The following is a 12196-nucleotide window of genomic DNA, read 5'->3' as shown; positions in this document are numbered from 1 at the left end:
AGTCAAAGGGCAATGGTCTGAAAGATCATGTGATAAGATTTTTATTTCTTCTACTTTGGGTTCCAAACTTTTAGATGTCCAGATCATGTCAATTCTGGACCATGAATTATGCCGATTAGAATAGTGAAAGTGAAATCTTTTAGCTCAGGGTTGCATACTCTCCAAATATCATCTAAATCATATTCTTCTCTGAATTGTAGGAAATTTTTTGGGAGAGAATTGTTAATTTTTTCCTTTTCTTCATCAATTTGTCCAGATTGTTGTATAATACTCCATTAAAATCTCCAATAATTACAATATGATCGAATTCCGTCTTCCCAATTTGAGTTCTTAATAATCTGACAAATTTTTGCTTAGGGCCATTTGGAACATAAATATTACAAATTAACAGTTTTTCAATACCTAAGTCAATTTTTACTGCGATTATCCTTCCTTCCTGATCTTTAAATTCCTCTTCAGATTTAAATTTTTCATCTATATATAACGCCACCCCACGTTTTTTTCTTTTTATCTAGGGAATGGTATACCTTTCCTAATTTAATGTTTGTTAGGAGTTTTGAGTGTTTCTGGGCTATATGGACTTCTTGGAGAGCAATAATATTATAATTTTTCTTACCTAAATCATTATAAATTCTCTGTCTTTTAATGGGCGAGTTCAGTCCATTAATGTTGTTCGAAAAGATCTTTATTGGCTGTGTAAAACTATTCATTAAGGACTTCTTCAATTTTCTCTTCTTCCTCTTCCTCTTCTGTTAGAACTTCTTGATCCTCGTCTAAAATTGGAGTGAACTGGTCTTCCAGAACATCTTTTGGTGACTCATGTCTTCTTTTCTTTGGCTTTTTAGGATTTTTCTCGTTGCTCGATTGTTGAGACATTGGTTTTTGTGCCAGGTCTTTTTTTAATTTCCTATAGAATTGGTCGGCCTTGTCTTCTGTTTTAATCCAGATCTTTTCTCCTTTATAGGTTAACATAAGACCTTCTTGTTTCTCCCACCGGAATCTGATCTGGAGACGCTTCAACTCATCAGTTAAAAAAAATATATATTTTCCGTTTATTGATAGTGGTTAATAGATATTCTTTGAGAATCATGATTTTTTTTTTTTTGTAGATGGTTGGTTTTGATCTGGTATTGTATAATATTTCATTTCTAAAACTTTTTTTAACAAAATGTGCAATGACATCTCTGGCCACTTTAATTTTTTTTGCATAATTTGTATGTATTCTATAGACACTGTCTATTTGTTCCGCTGCCTCTCTCTCAGTGCATTGTATGATTTCGGCAGTTATCTTGGCTATAATTTGTTTAATATTTTCTTTAGGTTCTTCTTCTATATTCCAAAATCTTAGTTGATGTTCTGTTTTGTTTTGTTCAATTTTTTCTTGCATTTTTTCCAATTTAGTATTTTTAAATTCCACAGTTTCCACCTTTTGTTGTAATTTTAGCTGTGTCCTCTCTATTCTTATATTGTCTGTTTTGATTTCTTGAATTTCTTGTGTGTTTTTTATTACTTCCAATTTGATAGAACAAATTTCCTCTTTTATTTCTTTCTTTAGTATGGCCATATCTTCTTGCAGTATTTTTTTTTGTAATTCCTGTTTTATTGCGATCTCCTGGATCTCTTTTTGGAGTAAGTCTTGTTTATCTGAGATTTTCTGCATCTCCCGTAATAATTCTCAAAACCCGGTATCTTCGGGAATTGAGTTTCGTCTTTGTACCATCTTGGGGTCTCTTACTTCCTTTTCTATTTTCTCTCTGGAGGTCATTGTTTTAAAATCCATTTTCCTTGGTAAAGATTCACTTGAGCAAATTGTTTTTTGTTTTTGTTTTGTTTTTTCCCCAAGCTACAATAGCTTTTCTCTAGGTTTCTGCTTCCGGCTCCTTTTTTTTCCCCCCTTTCCCCTTTATGTAGGCACGTTAATCCGGAGAGTTAGGGTTGGGTCTGTTTCCTAATATTACACTGGTCAAAATCAAACAAGGAACAAAATCAATCAAATGGTTTCTATTCTGCTAGGTCGCTAAGTTTACTATTCAGCCATTAGAGTTTTACATTAATAGTCCAATTCCTCACCTTATCCGCACTTTTCTGTTCCTTTCTTGAGGTATTTATCTATATTGGTCTATGGCACTCCTCCTCGCCGGCAGGTTTTGTTTGGGTATCCCTCTAGCCGCCTCTCGCCAGAACTCTTTTGTGTGTGTCGCTTGAAATTATTTCCCCTTCTGCTTCCTGTCTCACAGGAAGCGCACCACTCAGCCAGCTCTGATTGCGGACTCCTCCCCAAACTTTGCTTGGCTCTGTAGCAGGGATTTCGTAGATACAACAATCCTCTTTTTTCCAAGGTCAAGTCAGTCTTGCTGGCTCTCTGTTATGGCGGGCGTCTTTTCAATCTCCCCCATTCCTCCAAGGAATTTGCCTTCCATTAATATGTATCCAACAGCGTTGCCAAAAACAATTAGATTTACAAGTCTCCCCAACAAGTTCAAACTTTTATTTCCAATTTTCCATAAAGGAGGCTGTGCAAAAAAGTACTGTTGTCCCTTCCTTTTATTTCAAAGGCAAACACGTCATTGCCTTTCTTTTCATTTCCTTAGTGTTCTTTAATTGAGCTTTTGCCGCCGGTGGCTTCCTATTTTATCCCTTGGCTTCCCTAATATATAACAAACTTAGTCTGTGGGGTCTGCTCGATCCCCCTTTCGTTTCCTCTTTTATTTATTCTTTGCCCACTTTTATTGGAAGAAGAAGAAGATTCAATTATCCCATTGGGGAACTTACGTTCCTTGATCCGGAGCCCCCTTTCCCCGGGATCGCTTTTTTCTTACTCACTTTTATTCTTCATTGAGATGAGCACAGCGTCTGGCTTGTGCAGAAGCCTTCTTCTGCTTCACGAGTTACTCCTTGCTTCGTCAGGCTCCCGGACCCACTCAACCCTCTACCCTTGAGGGACAGACGGTTTTTGGGGTCGTTGGGGTTCTGACTGACTTGGCAGCCTCACCTGTTTCGATCCACGCAGCGAGGATGACCCTAGGGCTCACTTTAGGAGCAACATCGGGTGCTTCTCCCAGAGCTCTGGGGAAGCGTGTCCGTCGCCATGAGTGCTCACCCACTTGAAAGTTCAACTATGAAAAGAGTACTAATGGATCCAGTTTCCTGGTTCTCATGCTGACCCACAAAATCCCTTTGGGAAAGTCACTGTGTTCCTTCTAAGTGGTATTCAGGGCATAGTGCATAATGAACATGTGCAGTTTTGAATTTGTGTTATGAAAACGCAGTCTAGAAAAGTCATATATGAAGTGGTCCTTTTTTCTCCTATACACTAATTCACTATACACTAGTTCTTTGGTAAGTGAGTCAAATCTTTACTTCACCAAGATTATCTTAGACAAGCAACACCACAGGATATTCACCATTATATTGTGATGCCTTCCCCTTTTCTTCAATTAAAGTCCTACTATACAATACCCGGGGGCCCTGGTGGCACAGTGTGTTAAAGCGCTGAGCTGCTGAACTTGCAGATCAAAAGGTCACAGGATCAAATCCGGGGAGCGGAATGAGCGCCTGCTGTTAGCCCCAGCTTCTGCCAACCTAGCAGTTCAAAAACATGCAAATGTGAGTAGATCAATACGTACCGCTCCAGCAGGAAGATAACAGCACTCCATGCAGTCATGCCGGCCACATGACCTTGGAGGTGTCCATGGACAATGTCGGCTCTTCAGCTTAGAAATGGAGATGAGCATCAACCCCCAGAGTCAGATACAGCTGGACTTAACATCAGGGGAAACCTTTACCTTTACCTTATACAATACCCACAAGAAAGAAGGAACGTGCTAGAAAGTTCAGGCTCCTTTTCCCAGAACCCAGGCTACCTCCCTCTTTACCTTGTAGACAGTTGTGTTATCTATTAAAGGTAGTATAGAAAACTATGTTAGGTATTATCTTCCTCTCTTTCCCCATTTTTTCATTGTTAGTGACAAGGCTCAGCTGGAGTTACCGCCAAAGAGCTGCATTTGCAGTGCTCTTCAAATTAACAGTTAAAATGGCAGATAGACTGCAGTGCCATTCTAAGCTTTCAGGGCAATTCAACCTGAATGATATGTATTTCTGCCCTCACCTCTAGTTACAGAGGAAGCCAGAAAGGCAGCTGGGTGCACAATGCAGAGGAGCACAGTAGTACAAAACCTCTAGGTGGAATGGGGATTTTTTTCCTTCTTTTTATACATTATCAGGAAATAGCAGCTTTACAAAGGGAAGGTCAGCTTGCTCCCTTGATTGGTCATAATAGGCAGTGACCTGCTATCCTAATTTGCCATTGTCAAGCCAGGTCAGTTTTTGAGCAATTGGCAGTATATATGTAGGAGAATAAGAAGGAAGATTTGTAACCTACAATAAGACTTGTGGGGTTTTCCCCTCAAGACTCAAAAGAAGAAATACTAGTTGATTAAGAAAAGATCAATTCCCTACCACTTCTGAAACTGCACATTTCCACCAGAAACATGGACCAATTTTGTCATAAATCGCTATTAGAAATCATACAGCTAAGGTTATTTTTTAAGGCTCTGCTTTTAGATAACATAAGCACAAATATATCTTATCCATCAAAGAGAGAGTGTAACAGTTGGTTAACTGGAAAAATGCAGACTTTTTTGTTTGGGGGATGTACTATAGAAATGGAATATTGAGAGAATGTGAAAGGATATTATTAAGCAAGAAAAGTGTTCGAGTATCTTTCATAATGGCTTTTGTTTTCTCACTCTAAGTGATGTAGATATAGTTTCACATATGTTACAGTGCTTTCAAGATGTTATTCTGCTCCAAATAGGAGCATGGTGAGCAGCAGCGAGGTAGCCGTTTCTCCTGCTTGGAGTAAGGCCAAGTTACTCCCCTCTCACCATAGCATTTGACATTTTAGTTTAATATTTGCATTGAATTACCTTGAGTATAAATCTTTGGCCGAAAAGCAGAATAAAGAAAGAAAAATTTATACCTTCCACATCTCAACAAACAGAAGACAAGATTGAATTCTGAATGAAAACTGACTTCAGTGAACTGTGAAACGCCTTCCTTTGCCACAGACATTTGTAGTTCACCCATGAATGGCTGTGACTCTTTGATTCGCTCTACTGTCTCTTTAGGCCATTTGGTCCATTAACGCTTTTCTCTGAATTGGGATTTTGTTTCATTTTCAAGAAAGAGAGGCTAATCTGAAATCAATTCTAACCCAACCCTTTGAAAGGCTTGTGAACACAGTCAATTAGTGGATATTCTTGTTTCCTAAAGATGTCTGTGTGTTTTTGCTTCAGTTGGTGTTGTTTGCTCCTGCTTTTACAGGATTCGACACTAGCATATTACCAATCTGTAAGGACTCGTTGGGCTGGATGTTCAACAAACTGGATATGAACTATGACCTTCTTCTTGATCACTCTGAAATCAATGCCATTTATCTTGATAAATATGAGCCATGCATTAAACCGCTCTTTAACTCCTGCGATTCTTTCAAAGATGGAAAGCTTTCAAACAATGAATGGTGCTACTGTTTTCAGAAGCCTGCAGGTAAGGCCCTGGTTCTCATATTAGAAAATGGATGATTCCTACCATTATGGATGGAGGTTTCTGGGAACTGTAGTTAAAAAAGAGGAATGTTGCTAAGCTCCATTATTACTCCTAACATCCTGTGCATGGCATTAATGACTCTAATTGTCCAGAGATGCAAAATTGCTGGCACCCCAAAATACAGTGGGACAAAATGTTTGTCCTGGTGATTAGTGTCAGAATTATTTGGTATTTATATTAAGCAAAATGCAGTGTAGCCAGTGCAGTATGAGCTTGTGATAGGAAACAGGATAGAAACACACAGGATGTTCTGGTAAGATTAAAAACCATTACGTTACAACTTTCTAATCCTGATGGTATATGAACTGTTGTAGGAAAGGCTAGGAAAGGCTATAGCTAGTGGGCCAGTTGATGCTGGCCCATCTGCATTCCTAGTGCTACTACCACGCTGCACACATACTTCCTGGTGACCTCTAAATACTTTGGACTACAAATCCCTTGAAGTCCTCCCTACCATACCCAAGGACTAGAGATTATGAAACCACAGTCTGGAATATCTCAATTATACCAGGTTCTTTCCCTCATCTAATTATGTTGATGACCTCCTACTCAATGACTGCAAAATACGTACGGTACATTTATTCCGACTTGTGCATATTTTGGTATATGCATTTTGATACTGTTGTATCTGTTGTTTGAACTGTGTTGTACCCTGCCTCGAGCCCCAAGGAGAGGCGGGGTAACAGATGATAATGGTATCAGCTGAGCAGTGAAATGCTCCATATGTGCCCTGAGAAATCTTGACCACAGCCATAGCTTGCAGTGAGACCCTCATTTCAATGGCCATTAGCTTATTGCTTATGTTATTGCTGATAATGTGGAAATCAGTCTATTAGCAAGCAGTAAATTAGCATCCTGGCTTTATAGGAGGCTGATGAAGGGAAGAGAAAACTGTTTAACAACCAAAATGGCCCCCAAACACTATTTTTAAGCATAGCATGTTGTGAATTTTTTAATTAGTAAAGCTAATGGCATACATTTGTTCTGCAGTACAGTACAAGCATATGCGGTTCATTTGTTCCCAGGTGAGCTATAGACTACATTGCCTGTCAATTCTGAAGCTAATCATTAGAGAATCTGTCCCTTACCATCTGGAAACTAACTTTCCTATATTATGCTTTAGGTCTCCCTTGCCAGAATGAGATGAACAGAATTCAGAAGCTGGGCAAAGGGAAAAGTCTGATGGGTAAGCTCAGCTATTTGCCACTCACTCATCTCAGCCACTAATTAAAACTTCTGTTACTACAGTACTATAACATTAAATGATGTAACCACTTCTCAATAAGACAATAATGGGAATGCCATCCCCACCACCATCCTATTATGTGTTTTCCTCTTCATGGAATCATATAAATAAAAGAGAACAGTCTGTTCTAAATATATTCCATGATTTGGCACACTAAATAGCATTACATGAAAGAGAGATTGCCCTTCCACTGAAATTTCAAATCAGTTCCATTTCAAATCAGTTCCATACACTTTTGGATCTGATAGTTTGAATATATTTTATTTTATCTCTGTACAACACTGATATATAAAAAACCGCTTTATCGAATCTAGCCCCAGTCCCTGAAGCCCTGCACTTTTCATCGTGTTGTAATGATAACCATGTTAAAGCATTATTAATATGTAGATCACATAGTGCCATTTGGAAACTGAAGACTCCATCTGTTAAACTGCTGGTTTTTAATACTAATAGCTTAGGACTCTGTGAGGTAATGTCTGAGTGCATTTCTCTTCCACCAATAATAATTTGTGGTTAAAGTAAAATAATGTTTAGAGAAAATAATTCAGAAATAATTTCATCACTCTAAAGTGCCAATACTGAGACTCCTACATAAGTTTTTTTAAAAAAATTCAAGTGGAAAGAAAATCTTCTTTACTGGAGCTTTCAATAATTTTCCATCTCTTTAAAAATATTAACACATATAATTTTTAATATATAAAACAACATACATGGTAAAACTATACAAAACAACGACCAGCTACAAACTAAAATAATATTTAAACCTAAAAATGCCAAAAATACCTCTATCTGTTGTCTGTCCTGTGTGTCCAACGGCATTGAATGTTTGTCGTGTATATGTTCTGTGATCCTCCCTGAGTCCCCTTCAGGGCGAGAAACACCAAATATCAATGCTGTAAATGAAATAATAAATAAATAAACTAAGATATACATGCCTCAAACAAAAATAAGAAACAAATGACTTCCAACTTTCCAGCTAATAGTTGTAGGTGCTTAGATATCATACTTCCTCTGCATTTAATGAATTTCTACTTGCTTTAACCCTGCTATTCTTCTAATATTAATATTTTCATCCAATAACCCCCTCAAACATTCCCAAAACAGGTCAACAAAGTCATATTGTTTCATTAGATATTTCATTTCTATTTATACAACATATTAACACTCACCCGCTACATTGTTCTCTTATATATGTCTAAACTGATATAGAACTTTGGAATAACATCACAAAATAGCTGTTATTTCACTTTTTATATATAATCTTTATAGTAATCTATCTTCCCCAGTAACAATGTTTACTTGCTAAATAAAATATCTCATTCATTAACTATGTAGAGCATTGTTTAAGCGGCTGTTTGATGTTCTTATGTTTTATTGATATTGTGTTTAACTGTTTTGTTATTCTTATTGTTTTTATTTTACCTATGTTTTACTTTGATGGATCGTTTGTATTTGTGTCTATGGACCTATATGTCTATGTGTCCTATATGTAAGCCACCTCGAGCCCTGTTTGAGAGATGGTGGAGGGGTATAAGAATAAAGTTGTTGTTGTTGTTGTTGTTGTTGTTGTTGTTGTTGTTATATTATATCTCTCTTTCTAAAATGATCCCCATCTTCCCAATTTCATACAGGGAGTTTTATCATTTTAAAATCACAAAAATCCTTTCATAATTTCACTACAGAATTTGTGGGCAGTCTCATTTTGACACCTGAAGTTATTATGAAAGATAAGGCAGTATGCATCTGAAAAGCATATCTTAAATCAATGCTACCATTCAGAGTGAGGTGCCCCCACTTCCTAATGTGCCACTTGGGCTGAATGGTGGATGAGGTGCTCCCCTGAAAGGGAAAGAACAATTTAGAAGGAGTTGGTAGCAAAAAGTATCTGGATAGCATTGTGTGAAAGATATGCTAGGAAGATCAAGTTAGAGGCCACTACATTTATATGTGAACTGCCAATTTTCATGAGATGAATTTTTAAAATATACCAAATAGCAGGTAGAACAGGGGTGGAGGAGAGAGAAAAAGAGCTGCCACCATGTGAAAGCTTGTCCTCCAAATTATATGAAAGCAGTTGCCCCTGTCTTAAGAACGTCTGAAATATCTACCTGACTCACCACCACCCCAACAAATGAGGTGGTGAATTCAGAGCATTTAGGGACAGGTTAATTAAAACAAAAAAGAGGTTCTGATAGCCTGAATAGTATTTTGCAATTACAGATATTCACTTTCTTCTCAGAATGATGGTTTCCTGGGCCCACTGCTTGAATGTATTTTAAAAGGCAGAGTTAAAAAGCTATGATTTTCTAAATCACTTCCTCTTATATCCAGTTAGGTCCAGGAAGATTAATGTTCACATATTTATAAACTACAATTGTAACATTTAAAAGTTGGTCACCCTTTCTAACATCTGCAGTGGCTGAATAGAGAATGCACTGATTTATAATGTATTAAATATATGAGTGATTTCCCGTTCCTGTGTCTTTTATATAAGTAATAGCATGGCATTTGAACAATGCATTTCCCTTCATTTTCCCCTCCATAGGAAATGGAGTGGAAATAGTCCTTTTGACATATATGCACACTCTGCAGAGATGCTCTTATGTATGGAACTGGTGAAAGGAGACTCTTTTTTTATTATGAGCAATAAATCAAGTGGCATCTCACTGACAAAGGTGCAAGATATTTTCTCAGATATCATTGGACACTATAAAAACCTGCTTTTCTGTGCTTGGAATTGAAGCAAACAGCAGACAATGGAGATTGCTATACAGGCATCTACGAAGGTTTCATCTAACTCATCTCCAGAAAGAAGTGATTTGTATTGCATATATGCACTCAGGTGCGGTAGTTACACTGTATCTGCTGAAGTTTGTGACAGAAATAAGCAAGCATTCTTACAAGGGAAAAAAGACTTTTTGGGTGAAGGGCCACAGTGTTACATAAAACAGCTGGTATCACTGTGTTTATTATAAAATGAAGGCAAGTCTAGAATTAATTTCTAACTTTTTTTCCAGTTTGGCTTGGCCTCCCCACATGTGAATACATCCAGCAACTGTGCATATTTAATACACTGAACTTCTCAGAAACAGATGGGAAGTACCTTACCTTCCAGGGATAATTTATCCTCATATTGTCAGCTCTGAAATCTGTAAATTAAAAGGGAAACATGGAATCAATTAATTGCTTTCTCATTGGCTTTCCACAGTAGGATGTGTTGCACAAATGCGTGTGTATGAAAAGATTTTGTTACAAGGCAGAAAAGACTGGATTGCATTAACTTATGCCATTGAGCATGAAAAATATCATAGGATGTATCTAGTGCTTACCAGAGCTCAACAGATCTCACACTTGTATCTGCAGTATCACAGATCTCCCTATGGCACTGTTGTAGAGATAGCTAGGAAATTGAATGCTGGTTACACAACTGCAGTTCTCAGTGGCTTCAAGTACAGTAGAGTCTCACTTATCCAACATAAACAGGCTGTCAGAACGTTGGATACGCAAAAATGTTGGATAAGGATGGATTAAAGAAAAGCCTATTAAACATCAAATTACATTATGGTTTTACAAATTAAGCACCATGTTTTACCACAAATCGACAGAAAAAGCTGCTCAGTAAACAGTAATGTTGTGTAGTAATTACTGTATTTATGAATTTAGCACCAAAACATGGCAATGTATTGAAAACATTAACTACAAAAACATTGACTACTAAGAAATTGACTACAAATAAAGATAGAATTGCATAAAATGAACTTACAGTAACAACATTGTTGGAAGTTAAATCTGTAAAAAGTTCAGTCCTTGCTGCCTAGAGAAACAACTGTGAATCTGGGTGAGAGGCAGACTCCATTGGATAAACCAGAACGTTGGATAAGCGAAGGTTGGATAAGCGAGATTCTGCTGTAATGTTAAAAGGGTTGGATATACTATTAAATATGTTGGGTCGTTTAAGGTAGTGGCCTCAATACCTCAAAGGTCTCAGATGCTCTCTGATCTTAGAAGATGAACAGAGTTTGCCCCAGTTAGTACTTGGATGGGAAATTAATGAATAGTAGGTGCTATAGGTTCTATTTCAGAGGAGGGAACTGGAGAAAACACCTCCAAGTAATCCTTACATAAGAAAACCCTATGAAATTAATAGGGTTATCTTAAGTCAAGAGGTGACTTGAAGGCACACACATTTCATCATCATCATCATTTAATTACTTATTAATCGCCCTCCATCCAAGATGCTCTAGGCGATTTACAAGATAAAATTGCAAAGGATAAAAATACATACATATAAATATTGATAAAATTAACATAGATTAAAAGCTCTAGTAAAGAGCCAGGTCTTGAGTGCTAGGGTAAAAGGCCCTAACTCACGCATGGCTCTCATATAGGGCGGCAAGGCATTCCATAAGGCAGGGGCAGAAATAGAAAAAGCTCTGCGTCTGGTCCTTTCCAAATGCACTTCTCTAGGACCCGGTATGTAAAGTAAGTCGCGTTGAGATGGTCGTTGCGACCTCCGATGATGGGAGAAGGAGAGACGGTCCCTAAGGTACGATGGGCCCTGGCCGTAAAGAATTTTAAAGGTCAGAACTAGCATCTTATATAGACCACGGTAATCAGTTGGAAGCCAATGAAGATGCTGCAGCACTGGTGTTATATGGCATTTCATGGGTGTTCTTGTGAGTAGCCTGGCTGCCGCATTCTGAACAATACGGAGCTTTCGGGTCGTGGACATCGGAAGGCCAACATACAGGGCATTGCAATAGTCCAGCCTAGACGTGACCGTGGCATGGATGACTGTTGCCAGAGCCTCATCAGATAGATAAGTTGCCAATTGCCTCACTTGTCGTAGATGGAAAAAGGCCTGTTTGCTAGCAGCAGCGACCTGAGCTTCCATTGTCAGCTGCGAATCCAAAACGACACCCAGGCTCTTAACGGTAGGCGAAGGAGATAGGGCAGCACCATCGAAGGTGGGTAGCAAATGGGTCAGACCGGTCGAGCGGCCATGCCAGAGAATCTCAGTCTTCGCCGGGTTCACCTTCAGTCTACTAGCACGTAGCAAGTTCGACAGAGCCTCCAGACATAAGGTGAAATTGTCTGGTATTGACAATGCTCCAGGCTCCAAGCGCAGAAGGAGTTGGGTGTCGTCTGCATATTGATAGCAATCTAGGCCGAAACTCCGAACCAAACTAGCAAGGAGTCTAACGTAGATGTTGAAGAGAAGAGGGGAGAGAATTGCACCTTGGGGTACCCCACATAGGAGGGGAGATCTGTCAGACTTGATCCATATACTCCACGCATTGGCTTCGGTTTCGGAGAAATGAGTTGAACCAATTGAGGGCCTGA

At 38.4% G+C, this 12196-nt stretch overlaps 1 protein-coding gene and 1 long non-coding RNA gene across 5 annotated transcripts in view; one reads left to right on the top strand and one right to left on the bottom strand.

The window, feature by feature from the left end:
- The window catches only part of spock1 (SPARC (osteonectin), cwcv and kazal like domains proteoglycan 1), an 862727-nt gene that overhangs the window by 705985 nt on the left and 144546 nt on the right, over positions 1–12196 (top strand). For all 4 annotated transcript variants that reach the window (XR_010003848.1, XR_010003847.1, XM_062973887.1 and 1 more), the window contains exons 8-9: positions 5326–5547; positions 6731–6793. Coding sequence is in view for 2 of the 4 variants with exons in the window: in XM_062973887.1 (XP_062829957.1) it covers positions 5326–5547; positions 6731–6793 (285 nt within the window). In the remaining 2 variants the exon portion in view is untranslated. The remainder of the gene's footprint in view (positions 1–5325; positions 5548–6730; positions 6794–12196) is intronic.
- Positions 1–12196, bottom strand: part of LOC134297108 (uncharacterized) — a 243116-nt gene that overhangs the window by 106827 nt on the left and 124093 nt on the right. The window lies entirely within an intron of this gene.

This window comes from Anolis carolinensis, chromosome 2, assembly GCF_035594765.1.
Source record: "Anolis carolinensis isolate JA03-04 chromosome 2, rAnoCar3.1.pri, whole genome shotgun sequence".
Taxonomy (NCBI): Eukaryota; Metazoa; Chordata; class Lepidosauria; order Squamata; family Dactyloidae; genus Anolis; species Anolis carolinensis.
Note: the sequence above shows the minus strand (reverse complement) of the source record. Positions and strands in the feature narration are given on the sequence as shown.